The 25,354-nt window shown below is 38.3% G+C and overlaps 1 protein-coding gene across 2 annotated transcripts in view; it reads left to right on the forward strand.

The window, feature by feature from the left end:
* Positions 1-25,354, forward strand: part of LOC120525582 (gamma-aminobutyric acid receptor subunit rho-1-like) — a 127,734-nt gene that overhangs the window by 98,291 nt on the left and 4,089 nt on the right. For both annotated transcript variants that reach the window (XM_039747998.1, XM_039747999.1), the window contains exons 5-9: positions 105-328; positions 2,444-2,526; positions 3,248-3,388; positions 8,576-8,728; positions 8,906-9,102. In XM_039747998.1, coding sequence (XP_039603932.1) covers positions 105-328; positions 2,444-2,526; positions 3,248-3,388; positions 8,576-8,728; positions 8,906-9,102 — 798 coding nt within the window. The remainder of the gene's footprint in view (positions 1-104; positions 329-2,443; positions 2,527-3,247; positions 3,389-8,575; positions 8,729-8,905; positions 9,103-25,354) is intronic.

Genomic DNA, 25,354 nt, shown 5'->3' on the forward strand with positions numbered 1-25,354 from the left:
TATAGAATTTCAGGGTTGAGAAGGCACTGCTCAAACTTTATCTTGCTGTAGGGAAGGTGGTGCTGTCGCTGTCTGTTCTTATGCTGCTGTTTCGTTTGTTACAGGACTTCACAATGACTTTGTATCTGAGGCACTACTGGAAAGATGAGAGGCTGTCATTTCCTAGCACTACCAACCAGAGTATGACCTTTGATGGCAGATTGGTAAAGAAGATCTGGGTTCCAGATATGTTTTTTGTTCATTCAAAAAGGTCATTCATTCACGACACGACAACAGATAATGTAATGTTGCGTGTCTATCCAGATGGCAAGGTGCTTTACAGCCTGAGGTAAAATAAGGACAAATAAAAATGTTTACATTTTGGCAGTGTGATGTACTGAACAATCTTTTCACCATTCAAATCCTGATAATGTATAACATCTAAATATTTATTATGGTACAGACAAAAGGAAATATTATGCTAGGCATATCTTTAAGATGTAGCTACTGCATTATTCAGAGATTGGTCCATATTTACAAACCTACTTGACCATTTCAACTCTTTCACCTCCATTATGAGTTGCTTTCTGAGTCTTTGCTTTCCATTAACTAATTAAAAATTGGCACCAACCTGCCCTCCTGGCTCCAGTCTCCACTTACTACTGTATGATGGCATTTTAAATTTGAAAGTCATTAAGACTTTGCTGTTTTAATATCATACAACCATTTCCTGGTGCCACCCCCTTCTAGTTCCAGAAAAAGGCAAGTCAAGTTTTAGTCAGCTCTGGCAATTATCTGCTTTTTACCTTGCAGTGTTCATGCTACGTCCACATACATCTTGGATGTCTTGTGGCCCTCTCATTGACCATTTAGCAGTGGTGCACTCAAAGTGTGTAGTACACCTGTTACTGCAATAGACAGTTTGAGCATGAGTAATCTGCAATGAACTTCACATTGAATTAATAAAACTAATTCATGTTTAATTAATAAAGCTAAGCCATACAATATCATACTGACATTAAGGTTTTCACATTTCTATCTAGTAAAAAAGAGCAATGTATAAGATGATTTGCCTGACATTCATTCAATTCGCTATATTTATTATGTGCTTTGAATAAAGCAAGAGTTTTGCAATATGTTTCCAGTGAAGAAGTAGCTTAAAACGAAAAATAATCTTTTTTATTTGTTAAGCTTACCTTTCAGACCTTGAATGCTTAGGAAAGTAATTAAATATTCTAGGTATATTATTATTAGAGCTCTTCATTTATCTTCAAACACAAGCTTGGTTCTGAGGGCCCTTGTGGCTGCTGGTCTTTAATCTAATTGAATGGTTCAGTCCCTAGTTAATTCCCAAAATTCAGAAATATTCAACACTGTATGTTCTAGTTATGTGAAAATTTCTACAAAAACATATGTTGTGCACTAAGGACTGAATTATATGTGTTTTTAATGTCATGAAATTCTCAAACCCACTTAATCCATTTGTGGGTTGCACTGGGCCAAAGCCTAACACAGCAGCATTGGATGCAAGACAAAAACAAGCCATGTGCAGCAATCAGGCATGAGATTAAAACACAGGATACTGAATCCATGAGGCAGCAGCACTAAAATTGCACCATTCTTCTGTCTACTTTTCTATCATTCTATTCTAATTTTCTTGAGGTAGATGGTAGATGATAAACATCCATACTGTATATCTGTAGTTATATTAAACTCCTCATTAAACTGTTGGGCACTTCACTAATGTTAAATATCCTGCTTGTTGTTAATTGTCTTCCCCAAAAACAATATTTACCAGTGGGAAGAATCAAGTTTTGGGGGGTGGGAGGGGTGGGAATGTGCCCACCCTGTGCAGGCTTCGCTCATGCCTTGTAACTGATGCTACTGAGATAGTCTGTGAAAATTGAAATAGTTAGAAAATTGATGGATATTTTTTGTGCATTCATGTGTACAAGTTTTGCTTCTTTCATTTTATTGCTTTATTTTCCATAGCTGATTAGGAAAAAAATACAACAACTTTGGGGAAGCTTCCCTTTTTTCTCTCTTACAAGCTTACTATAATGCCAAAAGCTATAACAGGTGGGCAGATTGCTTTAGATCTTCAAGAAAAATCTTAACACATACCAATACTGGTTGTCTGGCCCTCCTTTTTGAAAAAATCAAAGAGAACTTGAATTCCTTTGCTGCAGGTATTGCTTGGAATGAAAACAGGCACCCCAAAACTCCTCTGTCTGAGACTGTTAGCACCATATTCAGAGAGTTTAGTAAGCTTTACCTGGAAATGTATCTGCAACATCAGTATGACCATCACATGATGTGATCTAAAGTGTTATAGCATCTGTTTAAACATGAAAAGAAAGATAATTTAAATGGTGAACAGAAGAAAATCTAAATGTTATTGAATTGATGTATTTTATATTATGTAGTCATATTAAAACACCAAATTGAACTATTTTTATTTCAGGGTTACCGTTACAGCCATGTGCAATATGGATTTCAGCCGATTTCCTTTAGACACCCAGACTTGTTCATTAGAGATCGAGAGCTGTAAGTATGAAATGTTTCCTGCTAAGTGTCCTGCTCTAGTTTTTATATTGCCATTGGACCTAACATTCATCTTTAAATACTTTTCATTATACTTTCATTTTACTTTTGCTTTAATATTGTAATACCGAGTAATGTGTCTTGCAAAACCAGTGTTTCCAAAAATTAGCAGTGACCACACCATGATATTCTGCACTGTTCTTTTAGGAAGGAAATCCACATCAGAGATCTCATTGGGTGTCAATCGTTTCTTTGTTTTATATGGAACATGTGTTGCTTTGTGTTAACTTTCTTGTTTAATTTATAAAGTGCCTTATGATGCTAATTACTGTGACAAGCATTAAATAAAATATAGTAACTGAGTGATGATAATGATTACAAGGTACTTTGCTTGAGGATTACAAGACAAAAATACAGCTGAACTACAAGCATCTTAGATGATTTGCTCATTACCACAGAGTGTTATATCAGCTTGTTAACTGGTAACCTGCTGTTTTCAAGTGAGCCTCTCAGACACAAGGCTACAATGTCTGTTTGCAAGACATCACAATGAAGATGGTACTAGGCATCCAAATGTAGCTGGAAAATAACTTGATGATCAAACTTCTTCATTCTCTGAGTCTACTTGTTGCTACTTAAGTGGCTGTGACAATAATAATTAATAATAAAAATATAAGTCAGTATTTTATAACAGTATTCAAACATATGCATTTGCTTTTTTTAGATGCCTATACAGAGGATGATTTAATGCTGTACTGGAAGAAAGGAAATGACTCTCTTAAAACTGATGAGCGGATTTCTTTGTCACAGTTTCTCATACAGAAGTTTCATACTACAACAAAATTAGCATTTTATAGCAGCACAGGTATTATTCTTAAAACATTACTAGAAAATTTTAATAGTTGCCATGACTGATGGACCCCATAATTGACAGATGTATAATAAATACAATGGCAAGTATAATGGGTGATTTATAAATAAAAAAAAAATGTTGGCACTTTACCAAAGCTATTTCCCCAACCCATAAAAGAACATGACAGCAGTGCCATAGTTTCTCTCACTCACAATATTGAAAAGACAGTTTTGAGTGTTTACTCTCCAAAATCACAAAGGGTTTCCATCTCCACACTCTTTATCCAAAAAGTAAGGAATTTATTTGTCTATCAAAGCTCCGTGTAAAGTGTATAGACATTTAATATCATGCAGTTTTATAGTAAGTAAAAAAACCTTCAATAGTTCAAAAAAGTAATTTAAAATTTCCTATCTAGAGTATCAGATAGAAGTGGCAATATTACACCTGCAATAAGGTATATATGTATCATTATTCCTATAGACAATAGTATTTATGGTATCATGAATACTATGGAGTTTTTACACTGACACTTTTCTTACTAAACTGTTTGGGATTAATATTGTATACTGATATTTAATTTAGCTTGCTAGTTTTTATGTAAATATGAAGGACATACTTTATTTAATTTAAAGTCTTTCCTGAGAAATTCACAACAGTTGCCCTATAGGAAGCAACTTACATTCAGTTCTTAATGCTGCCGTCTCAGGAATAATAACTTCACAAGATATAAAAAAATTTGCTTTAGAATAATATGTATGCCAAGTCTTCATTTTGATCCTGGCAACACCTACAATAGAAAATACATATCCCAAAATCAAAAAAATTATTTGAGTGATTTAAATGAAATTTGGTTAAGTTATATAAAAATTAAAATTAGCTGCCCTGTGTTCTTTTATTGGTCAATAATAATACTGTAGCGAATAGGCTATACTACTAGGCCACGTCCTCCTTTCGGCTCAGTGCTGAGAAGGAATTTTGGAGTCAAATGGGGCTTGCTGCTTTGTGCAAGACTGCCAGCAAAGCAAAGTGAAAGGAAGAAAGTTTGGCAAAGCTTAATAAAGGCGTGGTTAGCAAGTACTACAAAGCTCAAGTGCAGGTGGCAGTTGGTGTTGCTGTGTTGCATCAGAAGCAAAGGAGGGAGAGAGAAGTAGAGGAGAAAATGGCGTCCTCAAGTCAAAGACAATCTGGAATTGTCAGCATCATTTTAAATGCCAGAGTAGCTTAGCTAATGGGTGCCCCATGACCTCAACAGAAGACGGGTGGGCACTGTACATATTTCATGCTATTATTTCCCATCACTTTGTCTCTTCTTTACAGTTCTTGCATGTCTTTTTTTGAGCCTCATTAAAATAAAATTAAAAAAATAAATTACACAAAAATATTTAACTGACGAAATTCACAAAAAGCCGATGCTAGTCAATAAAGAGAGCACAAATCCATCTACGGCAGGAATGTTTTACTCATGAACTATCTACAGTATATAACATGTTCATGAGTAACAAGCAACAGTGATCTGATTATATTAGCTCTTAGTAAAAATATTACAAATATTGTGTACAGAAAAATTCTTAGTTACATAGTTCAGATACTATCTCCATTGATCTTCATTACAGTGCTTATCACATGTGTGAATGAAATCTCTTTAGCTCATCTAGTTAGGTTGATTATGTGCCTTGTCCATGGTAGGCAAGCGAGGGCAAGAGCTGGTGGTAAAAAGGCCAATAAGTGTGGCTTTATTTCTGGTTTCAAACCAAGAACCCAAAATGTATTTTATGAAAGTTCTAACTCATTGATCACAGATAGAATTATGATTTGTGTATTTTCACAAACAATTCTAACCACCTTACCAAAATTAATTCTTGGTTACACCACTTGGAACTGATACTGTACATATGCATATGCGATATACCTTGAACATGGAAAAACTGAATTATAAATAAAACTACTTTTTTTTCCAAAACAAAATGTATTATTAATTTGCATTTATGTGTATATTTCTATAATGTCACAACACCATGTATTGTATATATAACAGCACACTACCATCCATTTCTAGTTTTGACTCAAAAAGGCTTAATCTCAATTTTTATTAGCCATAGTTCAGGTAAAATAGTCCAGATTAGTTTCAGGACCTTCTATTTGTTTGTTTCGACTATAATACTGGTTTTGAGTGTTGGGCTTTGATATGTAGTTACCTTAGTTTGTCTTCCTCCGTCTTGATATTCTTCCTGTTAAATTTACATTGATTTTGCTTGCTCCCTTGTTAAATCCGTCTCATGTGTTTTTTTTTAAGTGCTAGCATGCAATCCACAACACAGTACAAGCAAGAGAGAAACAAGTGGCAGCCTTGGTGAAAACATGTTAGATTCCCAAATGAGATTTCAGAGCCAGCAAACTTCCAAACGCTAAGAAATTCTGACTGCCACTGTAGAGAGCCACGTGGGGCTAGAAATACGCAGGTAGCAGTGGAATGTCTCCAGCTGTGGAATTGGGTGCCAGATGTAAAACAGGCATCCTAGCAATTACAGTGGTGTGAAAAACTATTTGCCCCCTTCCTGATTTCTTATTCTTTTGCATGTTTGTCACACAAAATGTTTCTGATCATCAAACACATTTAACCATTAGTCAAATATAACACAAGTAAACACAAAATGCAGTTTTTAAATGATGGTTTTTATTATTTAGGGAGAAAAAAAAATCCAAACGTACATGGCCCTGTGTGAAAAAGTAATTGCCCCTGAACCTAAAAACTGGTTGGGCCACCCTTAGCAGCAATAACTGCAATCAAGCGTTTGCGATAACTTGCAATGAGTCTTTTACAGCGCTCTGGAGGAATTTTGGCCCACTCATCTTTGCAGAATTGTTTTTATTCAGCTTTATTTGAGGGTTTTCTAGCATGAACCGCCTTTTTAAGGTCATGCCATAGCATCTCAATTGGATTCAGGTCAGGACTTTGACTAGGCCACTCCAAAGTCTTCATTTTTTTTTCTTCAGCCATTCAGAGGTGGATTTGCTGGTGTGTTTTGGGTCATTGTCCTGTTGCAGCACCCAAGATCGCTTCAGCTTGAGTTGACAAACAGATGGCCGGACATTCTCCTTCAGGATTTTTTGGTAGACAGTAGAATTCATGGTTCCATCTATCACAGCAAGCCTTCCAGGTCCTGAAGCAGCAAAACAACCCCAGACCATCACACTACCATCACCATATTTTACTGTTGGTATGATGTTCTTTTTCTGAAATGCTGTGTTCCTTTTACGCCAGATGTAACGGGACATTTGCCTTCCAAAAAGTTCAACTTTTGTCTCATTAGTCCACAAGGTATTTTTCCAAAAGTCTTGGCAATCATTGAGATGTTTCTTAGCAAAATTGAGACAAGCCCTAATGTTCTTTTTGCTTAACAGTGGTTTGCGTCTTGGAAATCTGCCATGCAGACCGTTTTTGCAAAGTCTCATTCTTATGAGGGAGTCATGAACACTGACCTTAACTGAGGCAAGTGAGGCCTGCAATTCTTTAGACATTGTCCTGGGGTCTTTTGTGACCTCTCTGATGAGTCGTTTCTGCACTCTTGGGGTGATTTTGGTCGGCTGGGCACTCCTGGGAAGGTTCACCACTGTTCCATGTTTTTGCCATTTGTGGATAATGCTCTCACTGTGGTTCGCTGGAGTCCCAAAGCTTTAGAAATGGCTTTATAACCTTTACCAGACTGATAGATCTCAATTACTTCTGTTCTCATTTGTTCCTGAATTTCTTTGGATCTTGGCATGATGTCTAGCTTTTGAGGTGCTTTTGGTCTACTTCTCTGTGTCAGGCAGCTCCTATTTAAGTGATTTCTTGATTGAAACAGGTGTGGCAGTAATCAGGCCTGGGGGTGGCTGCGGAAATTGAACTCAGGTGTGATACACCACAGTTAAGTTATTTTTTAACAAGGGGCAATTACTTTTTCACACAGGGCCATGTAGGTTTGGATTTTTTTTCTCCCTAAATAATAAAAACCATCATTTAAAAACTGCATTTTGTGTTTACTTGTGTTATATTTGACTAATGGTTAAATGTGTTTGATGATCAGAAACATTTTGTGTGACAAACATGCAAAAGAATAAGAAATCAGGAAGGGGGCAAATAGTTTTTCACACCACTGTATCTCTTTAAGTGAGTTGGAGACTCCGCACTTTAAGACCTACTGAAGACTGTCAAGGAAGTCTAGGATGGTGTTCTTGTAGGCAATGAGGGGCAGTGTCTGACTGTTAATTACCTCAATATAGGGTTCTGAAGCTGCTTAATTTAGGAGGCACAAATAAGTATGGAGTAGTGAGAAGAGTTTGGGATTAGCATACATACATTGACAAGAGAAAGAGGGGAGCGTGGCGACAATAAGAGAGTCAGTAGGTGAGAAGACTGGATTATTGGTTCCGAGCTTATAGGGAAATGAGTGAGCCACCCCACCCATAGCCTGGGGCTATAGAGACTTTGAGCTTTCTGTTGTGTTTCTCTCCCTCAAATGCATTATTTTCATAATGAGCAATTTTTTTTATTTCTTTAGCTTCCTGGCCAATATTTTAGGTGCCTAGTGATGCCACAAGATCATTCCCTTCTGTTGCAGTGCAGTTGTTATATTAACTGAAGCCCCGATTTGAGTATACTTATATCAGTTCTCCACTTAAGTGCTGTGATCAAGGATGCACAGATTCTTTTGAATCCAGACAAGCTTATTTAAAATAAATGCTGTCTTTTTCAGGTCAGGCTGGTTGAAGGGTTACCTCTTCAGTGTTTTAGTGGATGTGCCTAGCAGCAGCATGTCCGCATTCTATCCTCGCACTTTTGAGTCCGTCATTATTGAGATAATGGGTATTTCTGAAATGACCCCAGAATTGCTTAATGTACAATTTAATGTAAAGTGCCTAGAATTTTATACTAAATACAAAGTAGAAGAACCCTTCTGGTACAGATCTATGTGATGGTCTGCTTTCATCAACTGCGTTTCAGACAGTTAACCGGCTTGCAGCTGATCTGTACTGAGAGCATAAATAATGTAGTATGAAAAAGTCTAGATTTACACTGTAACTGGATACAGATGATATTTGTATTATTGCTAAAGATACAGTAATTTAAAACATTCGCCACTGTGCTTCATACAACAAATAAAATCCACCATAAACTGGAATGAGTAACTTGTCTTGTGTTCTTCTGCACATTTTTAGGCTGGTATAACCGACTGTATATCAACTTCACGCTTCGGCGACACATCTTTTTCTTCCTTCTTCAAACGTACTTCCCAGCAACTCTCATGGTTATGCTGTCTTGGGTATCTTTCTGGATTGACCGTAGGGCTGTACCAGCTAGAGTCCCTTTGGGTAAATACAAACCTTAGGTTTTTTTTTCGTTTTTTTTCTGAATTTTACAGCAGAATTATATATAGTGGTTAAAAGTACTAGAATTTGCAGTGCAACTGATGTCGATCTGTGATGACAAATTTTGTACTTTTAGGGTTTTTTCAGTTCAATTTCAAGTGTTTTGTCAATTTCTTTCAGGTATAACAACGGTATTGACAATGTCTACCATTATAACTGGAGTCAATGCATCAATGCCCAGAGTCTCCTACATCAAAGCAGTGGACATTTATCTCTGGGTCAGTTTTGTATTTGTATTCCTCTCTGTCTTGGAATACGCTGCAGTCAACTACTTGACCACTGTTCAAGAAAGGAAAGAAAGGAAGATTCGAGACAAGGTAATATCACACTGTACTGTTTTTCTACAGTTATTTCATATCTTTTTTTAACATCAAATTCAGCTGAGGTCTGTTTAGCTTCATAAGTTGCATGCACTGTTATAAAGTATTCTCATTTAGTTTTCTTGAAATCGTTTATAAAAGAGGTCACGCTAATGAAGTGTCCAGGTATAGTGTTAATGGGCAATGGAATAGACGAAAATGTAATAATAATGTAAAGGTGACCCTGCAGAAGAGTCAGGATACTGTAAGTGGTAATGAGCACTCCCAAGGGCTAAGTAAGACACAGTTATATATTCCAACTGACAGTAAAAGAAGACACCATAAACAAAAGTAGTATGTGTTTAAGTACTGGATGTGAATGTGTATAATACAATATGTGTGTTCATATTGGAGCTGTGGAATAGCATGTCACTTTCAGAAGAATGTCTTTAGCTGCGTAATATAATCTTAAGGTTGGTTAGAAGAAAAATGGCACTGAGTGGCAATTCAATTAAATAAACTTGCAAGTTTTCTTCAGAAGCTTTCAGTGTCAGTTTACAAGATTGATCTTGCTTTTTTGTTGTAATCTGAATTTTGCTTTGGATATCTTATGTATGACATCTATAAAGAAGCTTCATTTAATGACTCTGATTCCTTTATATTTCAGTATTTGTAATTTCATATTGGCCATCCCTAAATTGTCCCAATACCCTTATTTCTTAAGTCTGGATAATTACTAAATGAAAAGGAAGAACCTAAGAGACTAAAGGCTTAAAAATCATTTTCTTAGAACCAGGATATTGAAATTCTTGAACCAAACTATTTTAAGAATGCATTGTGGATGTAGATGCTATAATTTCATGTCCCATAATAATAAATGGAACAAAAATTAAATGTAAATACAAGAGGAATTGAGTAAACCCAGTAATGTGCAATTAAGCTGAATAAAAGTGAACGCGGGTATGATGTTCAACATATGCCTTTCCTATAACAGTCACTTCGATCTTAAAATGCACTTCTGTTTATTTTTTGTTTATTTTGTTAAACTGAAAGATCAAATCAATAAGTACAAAAAGTTAAAAAAAACAGTCAATATAGACAATTACTAAGCATTAACACTTAATTAAAAATTAAAAACAATCATAATCAAAACTCCTCCCCTAAATATACACATATTTAATGGTAAAAGCATTCAGTCAGCAATTTCAGTATTTTTATCAGTTGGATGAGTAAATGGAGCAATAATTTAATATAATAATAGATTGTTTGTTTCTCTCTCCATTTCCAAAATATTGTCAGATGTTAACATTTTCAGCTGCATGTATGAATGCTGAAAGAGACAATTAGGGAAAAGGAATGGGGTTGAAAAAACGGACCTAAATTTAGTCGCATATGGGTCCAGCTGCTAACTGTCTTCTGTCTATATGACACTATTGTTGCTGCTAATGTTCTGCAGTGGTTAAGTAGTGTGCTATCTATGTGCTTCAGCAGCTGCTGTAGATCGGTGTTCTTTGATTTTAGCATGTGTTCAAATTTGTAGCATAGGAGCTCAGAAGTCAGCATACGGTAGAAACCTGGGACCTCGTGTATAACGCCGTGTGTAAAATTCACACTAAACCGTGACATACGGACAAAAGTGGAAATGTGTGTACGCACAAAAAATTTCAGATGCACAAAATCTTGCAATAAGCCAAGTTCCACGCACTTCAGCTCCATAAATCCTGGTAAACATGAAAACTCACGTACGTGCACATTCCTGCCGCCCACCCCAACTCCTTCCAGAAGTATGCTCTTTTGAATATGCAAATCAATATAATAGCCCTTTAAGTTCAGCTTTTTGTGAAAAGGCAATGGCAAAAGCATGGGGAAAGAAGAATTTCAGCAAATGCGAAGTGGAGGCTTCAGCAGTGGTATAAGCAACAAAAGCAATTTGATTGAGTGATACAGAGTGGCGGTGACACTCAAAAGTTCAAGTTCAGAAAGTTACACAGTGCCCAAAATAAAAAAGAAGAGGTCAGATATCAAAAGGCAAGTTGTTAGCCCACCATCTGAGTATCATAATGAAGCGTATTAGTGTACAGAGAAAAGAAAAAAATAGGGACACAGTGAAGAAGAAAGGTCTAATTTTGTTAATTTTAATCTAGAAATTTCCGCTTTAATCTCATAGTTTATTTTGTCATTAAAGTAGATCTTTGTAAACTTCATGTTAAAATTGATGTTTAATTTACTAGAGTTTCTCAAATCCTGTTGTAACTAAATTATCACGCTAAATGCTTCATATTCTGTGTGTTCAATGTATGTGAATCACTACGTGCTTAAACAAGCTTTCTCTTTTGTAAACAAGGGCACACAGGCACTGAACTCCACACAGAATAAATTACATTCATGATATTACAGCTCTCTGAACATTTTAAAATACTATATCATTTTCATGATGAACATGTATTAAACATGGGGACACCGTAGCGCAGTGGTATCGACGTGTTGGCGCTCCATCCAGAGATTGTTCCTTCATCCCCTGTCCAGTGGTTGGAAATCTAAATTGACTTAAAAGGCAGTCATCATCATCTGTAAATTCCTTTATTGTCATTGTATGGTACAATGAGATTCCATATGCAAATCCCCCATAAATATATTTTCCTATCTATACTAATAAAAGGCAAAGCCCTCACTGACTGACTGATTGACTCACTCACTCACTGACTGACTGACTGACTCATCACTAATTCTCCAACTTCCCGTGTAGGTAGAAGGCTGAAATTTGGCAGGCTCATTCCTTACATCTTACTTACAAAAGTTGGGCAGGTTTCATTTCGAAATTCTACAAGTAATGGTCATAACTGGAACCTATTTCTTCGTCCATATACTGTAATAGACTGCAGCTCGATGGCTGTGGGAGGCGGAGTTGCGTCTCGCATCGTCACGTCTCCCACGTAATTGAGAGCCTGCCCATAAAATGTAAATATTCGCGGGTGAAGGACTGAATTCACAAACTGATGTTAATTATATTTTGTCCATGAATACTTATTAAATAATTCCAAATAGTCTTTCCGATTCCTTTCATAGCTTTTCCGATGGTTGTGCTGCTTCCAGGCATGTATTTTCGTATTAAAGTATTTAACCAATCACATTTCAGCCATCATTTGTTGCCAGGCAGAGAGGCCTTCACAATCAGTTGTGCAGGCACTCTAACACAGAATAAATGTTGATTAACCTGTTGATTTTGAGTTGGTGTCAATATGGCCTTCTAGCAAGCGTACGGTGACGTCACCGTATTCAGACCCATTGATTGGATAGAAGCCGCAGGTTTCACTTTCAGCATTAGCTTCAATGGCGATAGAAAGGGACTTTTTGATTGAACTGAGGCACACGGATAATCCGTACGACAGAGTGGTTGAACTATTTTTGAGGAAAGAGAGGAGGATGAATTTTGTTTACAAATAATCCAAATCTTTGGTGAGTAATGTTGCGATTTTCCTAAATAATATTGCAAGTTTATGAGTTATTATTGATGTTTTTTATGTGTGTGTGGCTGCAGTAGAAAGAAACTTGTTCACCCCGGTTTGTCTATTCAATAAAGGCATTTATTGTGGCTACAGGAGTTCTCTATCTGCGATACAGCGGCTCTTTATACTGTATTTCTGCATATTAAGATGGTTTTTATAACCATAAATTAGTTTTTGAGGGGCGGGTTGATTCAGAGGGAGCAGTACTGAAGGCCTAGGTGTGAGATGCACGGTCCACCAATGGACCAGATGATCTGTAAATTTAATGAACATTACAGCCCGAAAATAAACAAAACTGTAGAGAGGCCCATGATTAAATGAACGGTAAGAGCGAAGCAATGGTGACTTATTGAGGCAGGCAGGCCAGAGCACAATAGCACGGGGCTCGATGTAGTGCGCGTTAAGTCGATCTAAAATGCAAGCTCAGATTTGAAAAAATTTATCTTTTCAATTTCTATTTGGATATAAGTAGGTTCTATTTAGTCGACAGAAATATCTTTGGTAGGAATGTAAGCTGAATTTAGGCTTTACATTGCTATGGTGAAAAAAAATGTATGCAATGATGACTAAATTTAACTTACATTCCTACCAAAGATATTTCTGTCGACTAAATAAAAATTACTTATATTTAAAATTTAAATAGTACTTGGACAGATACGATAGTTCATAATGTCCACGTAAGAGCGGAAGTCATCCGTTTTGACAAGGAGCGTATTGCACTGAAACGAAATAGCCTGCCCATTTAATTATTTAGGAATGGATAGATAAATTAAGATTTTGTACAAATAATGTTTTTCATTTTTCTTCCTCGATGGATTCTGGCACGCCCAGCAACAGCTGCTCACACCCCAAAGGTTATATATATATATATATATATATATATATATATATATATATATATATATATATATATATATATATATATATATATATATATATATATACTGCTCAAAAGAATTAAAGGAACACTTTTTAATCAGAGTATAGCATAAAGTCAATGAAACTTATGGGATATTAATCTGGTCAGTTAAGTAGCAGAGGGGGTTGTTAATCAGTTTCAGCTGCTGTGGTGTTAATGAAATTAACAACAGATGCACTAGAGGGGCAACAATGAGATGACCCCAAAACAGGAATGGTTTAACAGGTGGAGGCCACTGACATTTTTCCCTCCTCATCTTTTCTGACTGTTTCTTCACTAGTTTTGCATTTGGCTACAGTCAGTGTCACTACTGGTAGCATGAGGCGATACCTGGACCCTACAGAGGTTGCACAGGTAGTCCAACTTCTCCAGGATGGCACATCAATACGTGTCATTGCCAGAAGGTTTGCTGTGTCTCCCTGCACAGTCTCAAGGGCATGGAGGAGATTCTAGGAGACAAGCAGTTACTCTAGGAGAGCTGGAGAGGGCCATAGAAGGTCCATAACCCATCAGCAGGACCAGTATCTGCTCTTTGGGCAAGGAGGAACAGGATGAGCACTGCCAGAGCCCTACAAAATGACCTCCAGCAGGCCACTGGTGTGAATGTCTCTGACCAAACAACCAGAAAGACTTCATGAGGGTGACCCAAGGGCCCCATGTCCTCTAATGGGCCCTGAGCTCACTGCCCAGCAGCATGCAGCTCGATTGGCATTCGCCATAGAATACCAGAATTGGCAGATGCACCACTGGTGCCCTGTGCTTTTACAGATGAGAGCAGGTTCACCCTGAGCACGTGACAGAAGTGAAAGGGTCTGGAGAAGCCATGGAGAACATTATGCTGCCTGTAACATCATTCAGCATGAGCAGTTTGGTGGTGGGTTAATGATTGTCTGGGGAGGCATATCCATGGAGGGTCACACAGACTGCTACAGGCTTGACAAAGGCACCTTGGCTGCCATTAGGTATCAGGATGAAATCCTTGGACCCATTGTCAGACCCTATGCTGGTACAGTGGCTCCTGGTGCACGACAATTCCTGGCTCATGTGGTGAGAGTATGCAGGCAGTTCCTGGAGGATGAAGGAATTGATACCATTGACTGGCCACCACACTTTCCTGACCTAAATCCAATAGAACACCTCTGGGACATTATGTTTTGGTCCATCCAATGCCACCAGGTTGCACCTCAGACTGTCCAGGAGCTCAGTGATGCCCTGGTCCAGATCTGGGAGGAGATCCCCACAACACCATCTGTCATCTCATTAGAAGCATGCACCGATGTTGTCAGGCATGTATACAAGAACACAGGGGCCATACAAAGTGCTGCGTACAATTTTGAGTTGCTGCAATTAAATTTTGGCAAAATGGACTAGCCTGCCACATAATTTTTTCACTCTGATTTTTGGGTCGTCTTTGAATTCAGGGCTCTGTAGGTTGATCATTTTCATTTCCATCAAGCGATGTGGCATCCTTTCGTTCCTAACACATTACCCAGTCTATATCAGTATAGATATCCAGGAGGATTTCTTTTTCCCATTGAGATCTGATGTGTTTTCAAAGTGTTCCTTTAATTTTTTGAGCAGTTTATATATATATATATATATATATATATATATATACATATATATATATATACATACAGTGGTGTGAAAAACTATTTGCCCCTTCCCGATTTCTTATTCTTTTGCATGTTTGTCACACAAAATGTTTCTGATCATCAAACACATTTAACCATTAGTCAAATATAACACAAGTAAACACAAAATGCATTTTTAAATGATGGTTTTATTATTTAGGGAAAAAAAATCCAAACCTACATGGCCCTGTGTGAAAAGTAATTGCCCCTTGAACCTAATAACTGGTTGGGCCACCCTTAGCAGCAATAACTGCAATCAAGCGTTTGCGATAACTTGCAATGAGTCTTTTACAGCGCTCTGGAGGAATTTTGGCCCACTCATCTTTGCAGAATTGTTGTTATTCAGCTTTATTTGAGGGTTTTCTAGCATGAACCGCCTTTTTAAGGTCATGCCATAGCATCTCAATTGGATTCAGGTCAGGACTTTGACTAGGCCACTCCAAAGTCTTCATTTTGTTTTTCTTCAGCCATTCAGAGGTGGATTTGCTGGTGTGTTTTGGGTCATTGTCCTTTTGCAGCACCCAAGATCACATCAGCTTGAGTTGACGAACAGATGGCGGACATTCTCCTTCAGGATTTTTTGGTAGACAGTAGAATTCATGGTTCCATCTATCACAGCAAGCCTTCCAGGTCCTGAAGCAGCAAAACAACCCCAGACCATCACACTACCACCACCATATTTTACTATTGGTATGATGTTCTTTTCTGAAATGCTGTGTTCCTTTTACGCCAGATGTAACGGGACATTTGCCTTCCAAAAAGTTCAACTTTTGTCTCATCAGTCCACAAGGTATTTTCCCAAAAGTCTTGGCAATCATTGAGATGTTTCTTAGCAAAATTGAGATGAGCCCTAATGTTCTTTTTGCTTAACAGTGGTTTGCGTCTTGGAAATCTGCCATGCAGGCCGTTTTGCCCGTCTCTTTCTTATGGTGGAGTCGTGAACACTGACCTTAATTGAGGCAAGTGAGGCCTGTAGTTCTTTAGACGTTGTCCTGGGGTCTTTTGTGACCTCTCGGATGAGTCGTCTCTGCGCTCTTGGGGTAATTTTGGTCGGCCGGCCGCTCCTGGGAAGGTTCACCACTGTTCCATGTTTTTGCCATTTGTGGATAATGGCTCTCACTGTGGTTCGCTGGAGTCCCAAAGCTTTAGAAATGGCTTTATAACCTTTACCAGACTGATAGATCTCAATTACTTCTGTTCTCATTTGTTCCTGAATTTCTTTGGATCTTGGCATGATGTCTAGCTTTTGAGGTGCTTTTGGTTTACTTCTCTGTGTCAGGCACCTCCTATTTAAGTGATTTCTTGATTGAAACAGGTGTGGCAGTAATCAGGCCTGGGGGTGGCTAAGGAAATTGAACTCAGGTGTGATACACCACAGTTAGGTTATTTTTAACAAGGGGGCAATTACTTTTTCACACAGGGGTAGGTAGGTTTTTTTCTCCCTAAATAATAAAAGCTATCATTTAAACAATGCATTTTGTGTTTACTTGTGTTATATTTGACTAATGGTTAATGTGTTTGATAATCAGAAACATTTTGTGTGACAAACATGCAAAAGAATAAGAAATCAGGAAGGGGCAAATAGTTTTCACACCACTGTATATATATATATATATATATATATATATATATATATATATATATATATATATATATATATATATATATATATATATATATACTAATAAAGGCAAAGCCCTCACTGACTGACTGACTGACTCACTCACTCACTCACTCACTGACTCATCACTAATTCTCCAAGTTCCCGTGTAGGTAGAAGGCTGAAATTTGGCAGGCTCATTCCTTACAGCTTCCTTACAAAAGTTGGGCAGGTTTCATTTCGAAATTCTACGCGTAATGGTCATAACTGGAAGGTATTTTTCTCCATTTACTGTAATGGAGTTGAGCTTGAAAGCCGTGGGGGCGGAGTTTCGTGTGACATCATCACGCCGCCCACGTAATCACGTGAACTGACTGTCAACGCACTATGTAGAAAACCAGGAAGAGCTCCAAAATGCGCTGAAGAAAACATGCATTATACAATTGAGAAGGCAGCGAAACAATAAGAAGCGAGTGATTGACATATATTACCATATTCATCAGTGCAGCTACTTCAGAAACAAAGCAAGGTATAAACCTAAACTTTAAATTAAGTTAATAGACAGGCTGCCGCTGACGTTTTTCATGCCCACGGGTAATGTGGGATACAAGTTTAATGAGAGGACGCAGGATATAAACGAGAGTTTTGATCACTTTGTAACTAAGTTAAAATTGCAGGTGAAGGGGTGTGCTTATGCAAATTCCGAGAGACTGTGTTTGTGGGGGATTGACAGTTAAGGCGGGTGGAGGAGTCACGTCATCACATCCCCTTCCATTTACCTCATTTCGCTCTGAGCTGAGCTCCGCGGCTAACGCCGTCTTCCGAAGCAACTTCGTCACACTGCCACCTAAAGTCAAAACTTAAATATATAAAGTCAGAGTCGGAATATATAAACTCAGCGCTGGAATATATAAAGTCAAATCTTGAATATATAAAGTCAGCGTCGAATATATTGTCACGCTTGGGTCACAGATTTGCACAGAGACACAGGAGGTCGTAGAAACAAGAAGGATTTTTATTCAAACACTGCAAACACATGAGCTTAAACGTGCTCCATGACAAGTCAGAGATGACAGTTCCGTTAGGAGCAGAGAGAGAAAGCGATAAAAGCAAGCAAACAATCAATTTTCAACTGACAGGCGCTGCACAAGGCTTTTAAGTTAGCCGAGTATCGCGCGAGGTTTGCATTACGCGTTATAGCACAAGTGAGAAAGTAAGGAGCAATGTGAGGGTAGTCTGTGTTTCAGGGGTTGTGGTTTTCCCAGAGGTGTCTGTATCTTCTTGGGGTGCGATCAGCCCTCCAGCTCACACCCTCCCCCTCAGCTTTATTCACATTTCCGTGAATCAAGCGACTCTCTGTACCAGGTTCATTTAGTTTTTATAATACGTCTGTGTTGACGTGTTCAGAACCTGGTTGATGTTTTACTGTGAAACGGTAAAAGTTGTAAGCCCAGAAACCATCTCATGAGGCGAGAGTTTGTATCTTTCTGTCGGTATGACCATTGAAGTGGAGCATGATCAGTTACCAAAGTGAAGTTTCGTCCCCACACGTAATAGCGAAGCCCTCCAGCTCACAATATAAAGTAAGCGCTGGAATATATAAAGTCAAAACTTCAATATATAAAGTCATCGTCGGAATATACAAAGTCAGTGCTGCAATATCCATCCATTTCCCAACCCGTTGAATCCGACCACAGGGTCACGGGGGTCTGCTGGAGCCAATCCCAGCCAACACTGGGTGCAAGGCAGGAACCAATCCTGGGCAGGGCAAATGCAGCATTTTCAAAACATTAACCAAACAGTGTTTTTTTAATTTATTTTTCTGAATACATTTTTGTTAACTTACTTCAGTTCAGAGTCGTTTCAATCAATATATTTTGACTTTGAGTTTATATATTCAGGAATGAGTTTATATACTCCGATGTTGACTATATATAATCAGGAATGACTTTATAAATTCCGACGCTGACTTTATATATTCAGGTTTTCACTTTATATATTCCAGCGCTGACTTTATATATTCTGACGCTGACTTTATATATTCAAGTTTTGAATTTATATATTCCAGCGATGACTTTATATATTCAAGTTTTGACTTTATATATTTAGAAAAAAGTTTAGACTTTATATATACCGACGCTGACTTTATGTATTCAAGTTTTGACTTTATATATTCCGACAGTGACTTTATATATTCGGGAATGACTTTATATATTCAAGTTTTGACTTTATATATTCTGACGCCGACTTTATATATTCAGAAAATCAATGTATTTGCCTGTTTCGCACCCCATAGTATATGTGTGTGTGTATATATGTACACATGTATGTATATATATATATATATATATATGCCAGCAGCACTCATGACAATGACAAAACAATTACGTTGTCAATCATGTTACGTTATTATTAAAATGTTTCCTTTTCTTTTACTTCTCTGCTGCCAAGCGTGGGTATTTTGCTATATATATATATATATATATAGATATAGATATATATATAAATATGACAACAACACTCATGTCAATGACAAAACAATTACATTGACAATCATGTTACGTTATTTTCAAAATGTTTCCTTTTCTTTTTCATTACTTCTTTAACACACTACTTCTCCACTGTGAAGCGCGGGTATTTTGCTAGTAAAATAATAAAATAACAATAATAATATGATAAAAAACAATGAGAAATATACAGTATGAAAGCACAAGCACAATATATATATTATATTGTGCAAATTGTTCATAAAGTGGCTCAGGTTGTGCAATATTGCAGTTGTTGTGCAAGTTTACAGTGAGTTAATTGTAATTCTAAATACAAGCAGTTCTACTGGGATCATTTGATGGACTTATTGAGAGAGTTTATAGCTCTTGGGATGAAGCTGTTTTTGAGCCTCGCAGTCCATGCAGGAAAGACTCTAAAGATTTTGCTGGATGGTGTGACGATGCGGGTTCGGCTCCACGCCCCCATCGCTGTTCAGGAGCCCTTGAACCCAACACCGTTGATAATGTCACTGAGTTGAGCTAGACAGTGAAGGCAACAACTGAGCAAGGGGATGGTTCAAAAAGTGCAAAGTGCTTTTATTAAAATTAGAATCAACAAAAACAAAAATGTCCAAAGTGTTTAAATAAAGTGCAGTGCTTCAAAGTCTAATAAATAAATAAATAATCCATTAAAGAAAATGTGGAGTTTTAAAAAATACACACAAAAAACAATGCTTTTAAAATCAGAGGTTAAAATGTCCAACTGGAAGCAATCTTTAAAAACAACAAGTTCAGTGCTTCTTCCCGCATGGAGTCTCACCTGCTTCTCCCGCTTGGGCTTAGCAGCAGGCAAGATGCTCTCTGCAGCTGGCCTTTTCTCTTCACTCACACATGAGACTGGAGACCTCCCGATCCCTGGCTTCGGTCTGGCACTCATCCCAGCCACGAGACTTGGTCCAATCCAATGGCCAGGACGCTCACGTTGGATACTCCCCGACCAAGCCTCCCGACTCCCGCTGCCTTTCCGGCCTTCTGCGGCCAGTCGCCTTCCCCTGGTCACTCCCACTACCTGGTCGCTCAGCGGGAGCAACATCAACTCTAACACCTGGGTGTCGGCCTAACACCCAACTTCCTCGCAGCTGCCCGTGAGCGCTCGTTCGCTCGCCCACACGCTCCGCGTGTCTCTGTCTCTCTCACCGACTTGCTTCCTCGCTCCCTGTAACCTTCGTCCTCTCTTTTTCTCTTTTCTTTTTCTTTGTTCTTTCTCCCAACCGACTCGTGCTTCTTTCATGCAGCGAGGGGCCATAGCAGCTGCAGCACATTAGCCACGGGAACAGTCACGGATGTGGGTAGTCCCTCACCTGTGCACTCGGTGAGAAACGCCCACACCGCAGATCGCCCCGTGGCTTGCTATGGCCACTACACTCCCTCATGAAGCCGCCTCGAGGGTGATTATTTATTTAAAAAGAAACGGCCTTTGCTCAGTGAGCTGTGGACCCATAACAACACAGATGGAAGAAGTTCAAATAGACTGTGCGCATGGCTGAGTGAAATTCATGCAAATGCTGGTGGCTTTTCTTACGCAGCTTGTGCTATAAATGTCCTCCAGGGCTGGAAGCTGTATCCCGATAATCCTCTACTCTCTTGACACAACATGCTGTAGAGCTTTCCAGTTAGCTGCTGTAGAGCTGTGATTCCACGCTTAGATACAATGGGTTAAAATACTCAGAGTGGTGCACTGAGAGTAACAACACTAAAGCAGCTGTGATATATGGAATAGCTTCGCCATTCTGTGCACCATTATATTGTTACAGGTTGATCACAATCAAGTGCCTTAAATTTATAAACGATATGCAATTAATTTCAGTGTATTTGATAAAGCTATGGATGTGAATCTAAAAACAGTAGTACTGCTTTGACACTGGGTCCCGCCAGTTTGCAACACAGAATGGAAACATACGTATGCAATGGGTTGTGGTGCCGTAAGAATATATGTGGCTTTACAACAAGTTTAGTTTTCATATATCGTGATGTGAGTGTGGAAACAGGCATATGCAACATTGTTGTGCGTACACATCGTTTATACATGAAGCCCCTGGTCTTTCATAATCTGTGCAATACTAAGTAGTGATGTAGTGATGATTCGAAATTAGTCCCACAGGAATGTATTTATATGCTGGAGCCTCATTTGGGATGGGTTTCTTCATTATGTGTAAACGCTGGCTTATACTTCTGCGTTGAGCCTACATTTGTAGCTTGCGGAGCCTGCAGTTTATCTGCAGTTTAGCCTGACATGCAAATCCTCAAAAATTATCTCCCATTTTTGACACCCTGCGCAGTGGATCCTGCACAGACCCCTATGACTCAGATTGGCATGATTGGTAACATTTTTCCTGAAACAGATTTCTATTTGTCTTCTGCTATTTTGAAGTAAACATTGAGCAAATTGAGAAAAGACTTTTTGAAGTTAGAAAACATACACATTTATATGATACCTCATCACAACACTACAAAGACAATCAGATAGCGGACAATTTAAGGTACAAAATGTCGGGTGACATCAGTTTGGAAGATGGCAAATGTATGAAAAGTGGAAAAACGTGAGGGGCAAATATGCTTGATTACAGAAGAAAATGTGTAGCAAAAGAAGCAGGATCCTGAAAGGCAAACACTGCCTACAAGTTAATGGATTATTTGCTTTTCTTCCATGCTACAAGCTCTGCCAACTATTATTCAGGCATGTCCCTGTAGCACGTATAAACTACTTTCAACGGCTATGGTGTAGGTTCAACAAAGAAGTATTAATCAGACTTTACACTGATACATAAACATCTGCTTCTACAATGATAAAACAGGTACAGGAAATTGAAGGATGTACTGCTCCTTGGCATGGCCCAAAATCCACATTAGGCTGTGAAAGTGAAAAATATGATCACTGAAACAAATTCCAATATCCATCTTTGGACTACATCTAATTGCACATTATGATGGACAACCAGGACTCTTACCTGACTGGAATGCCGTCTTAAGGGAAGGACCAGGAGAGCTTGCATGGCACAATACCCTCCCTGGGACGATAGAGGGGCAGGCCCCCTGGCTTGTAACAGTGCCGTGGGGTTGGAGCATGGAAGCTCAACACTGTTAGGGCCTGTGGCCACTGCTAGGGGGAACACAGAGAATCGCTGAGCCCTCCTCTACAGGGTTGCCCCCAGCACCTGAAAGTGTGGCCAGAAGGAGATTGTGGAACATCTGGAGCACTACCAGGTGCTGTATAAAAGGGGCCTCCTCACTCCATTCAGCAAGACAGAGTCGGGAGGAGTGAAGGCAGAAGAGACAAGGAGAAGAAAGGGACTGTGTATTTGGGATTCACTGGTGCTTATTTGTACTGTGCTGATGTGGGTAACAAGGGAAAAGCGCTTCCCCACTAAAATAAAGCCTGTCTGGGACTTGTGCTTCTGTCTGTTCTGTTGGATGTTGGGGAGCTGTGTACCCCCTGGTGTCCACAACATGTTTATTCTTGTTCAGCAATAAGAGTTAAGTGATTTGAGATCTTGGAGTTTACTTCAGCTGCTCCTTGTTATTTAGTAATTATTCAAAGATTTATATTTATATATAGTTTTAAATCATTCCCATTCCACTGTATGGTAAAACAAAGACTGTACTGGAATGGAATATTCCTCCCTGGTTAATAGCCTGAAAGAACAGTAAAGTGACACCATCTGCTGGCAAGAGTAGGAAATTTATTTCATGGCTGGTGAAAAATTGGATTTCTTTTTCAACATGATTACTGATGTCTGAGCAGTAATACATATAAAAAATTATTAACTTCAATAAATTTCCTCAATAATTGAATCCACTATAAATTACACACAAATATCTACTGGCAGCTTATGATTTTTCCACCAATGCATGTAGACTGTACTAAAGTAATAAAGTGATTGCTACTACTTCACTTGATCCTTCCACTGCTTCAGTTGCCCACAATCTTTTTGAGAAAGTTTCATTGAGAAAAAATGTTCAGTTTCTAAAGCATCTATAGGATTTTACATAAGAATTTTTATTATTTTTTAACCATTTTTTGCTTCCCATTTAGGGAGACAGGAAAACTAATATATTTACCTTCAAATGTGTTCCTCACCTATCTTATTTTGGAAAGATAAAAAAGGCTGAGACGGAAGGAGGTTTTCTGTTCTAATAATTTGCAGAGCCAAACCTGTGAATGAAGTGATTTGTAAAAAATAGCTCCTTTAGTAAGGGTTTTGTCATGACTGATTTAATCTATTAATAAAGCCAGTGAAACTGGTCTTAATTGTTTCCAGGAGTAAGGTGGTGGTAAATAAAAAAAGTTTTCAGGTCTAGGCGAGGGTGGATAAAGTAATATCTAGAAACTGACAACCAAATGTGGAGCAGAAAACAATCATTCTCTAAATGTCACCACTTTGCTTATGGTGTTATTGCTCTGCCTTTGTTCTTGTTTACAAATTTGCCCATTCTTTGTTATTTTGTTATATTAATGGAAGGGATTGCTGTGCCTTTTTTTTCTCTACTCATCTATCTCACTTCATTAAATATCAGTTAAACATGCCTCTTCTGACCAACAAAGTCCTCAATGACATTTTTATCCGAAATACACATGAGGAAAACAACTGACACTTAACCAACATCCATAAGCAGTGATATTACACAAAATGCCTTTACTTTTTACTGGAAAAAATTTGGGAACAAATAAAAACACAAGTGTTCAAAGGAGAAACACCTTGTTTGTTGTGCTGTAGCCATCAAATGTTTGTGTCAAATGAAAAATATGTGAATATTGGACATGGTTTTTATGTAACTTGGACTCAGAGGCAATGATCCAGCTTACATGGAAGATCAGTATGAGCAGATATGGAAATAGTTAAAGCCACCACTACCAGTTCACTGTGAAGAGATGTCAACTGGGCTCAGTGGGACATTGGTAACCTGGGGACATTTAGTAGAGCTGGTAATTCATACATCGTTCTTAAGAGACAAAGTATCATAAAGCAGGCATCATGATGTGACTTTCTCTTGACTCCTCTTGAGTGACTTGTGTTACTTGTACCTGTTAACAGCCAGTAGTTTAGATAATATAGTAGCTGAATTGAAATGTTAGTGATATAGCAAAGTGCTGAGTAGAAGCGTGAATTAGAAACCACTTTTTTTTTTTACAGTGGAAACTAGGCATGCAAACACAATAATTATTTACAACAAACACAAACGTTTGTGTGCCTTATACAGATGTTGTCTGTCTCACCTATATATTCCATTACAGGGTCCTGGATGCCAGAGCCTATCCAAACAGCATTAATTACAAAGGAAGAATGTGTCCATTACAGTGTCTATTTGCCTCAGTCACCATTCACTATTCCAGTTTCACATAATGTGCATATCTTGAGGATGTTGGAGTAAAGTGTAGTGTGGGGCAGAGATGCTGAAAAGAGAAGAAGGGTGATAGAGCCCATAGTTGCAGTTAGAAGTCAGATGTCCACTTGCTGATTTGAACAATGGGGGTTCCATTTTAGGTCAGCTGTATAAAACAGTGCTTTCTTTGTCAGAGGCATCAAGTTTATGGTCAGCTTCTCTGTGTGTGGATACCATTTAAGAATGTGTAAGGTGTGGCACAATGGCTTAAATGTTTTGCCTCAAAAGCTTTCTTTATTTTTTTCAATGTGGAAGTTACTTTGGCCTTTCTTTTCCTCATTGAGTGATCAGAATGTTAGCTGATAACAGACCACAATGAAGGATGCCAGCCCTTGGTGTGCAGTCTTCCTGGCTTATTCTTCAGTGGCGCTTTCCAGTAAATAGAGCTATGGGTACATCTCAACACAAGATTGTTTGATTACAAAGAGGGTCTTTTTATGGTCTGTTTGAAACTGTCACATGCACAGGATGTACACTAAAGTGGCAAGTAGTCAAGGACCAGAGGGCCCATATTGTCTGTAGATAGATTTTGAAACTCCATTCAACTTTCTTCGAGGTCCCTGATAGTCAAGTTTGACCTGCTCTTTAACAAATCTTTCAGATTGGCAGAATTAAGTCCCAGGAACTTGACTTAGATACTTGTGGTTCTGAATGTGCAGACATGGGCTCCAGTCACCAATTAT

Source organism: Polypterus senegalus, chromosome 3 (assembly GCF_016835505.1).
Source record: "Polypterus senegalus isolate Bchr_013 chromosome 3, ASM1683550v1, whole genome shotgun sequence".
NCBI classification, from domain to species: Eukaryota; Metazoa; Chordata; class Cladistia; order Polypteriformes; family Polypteridae; genus Polypterus; species Polypterus senegalus.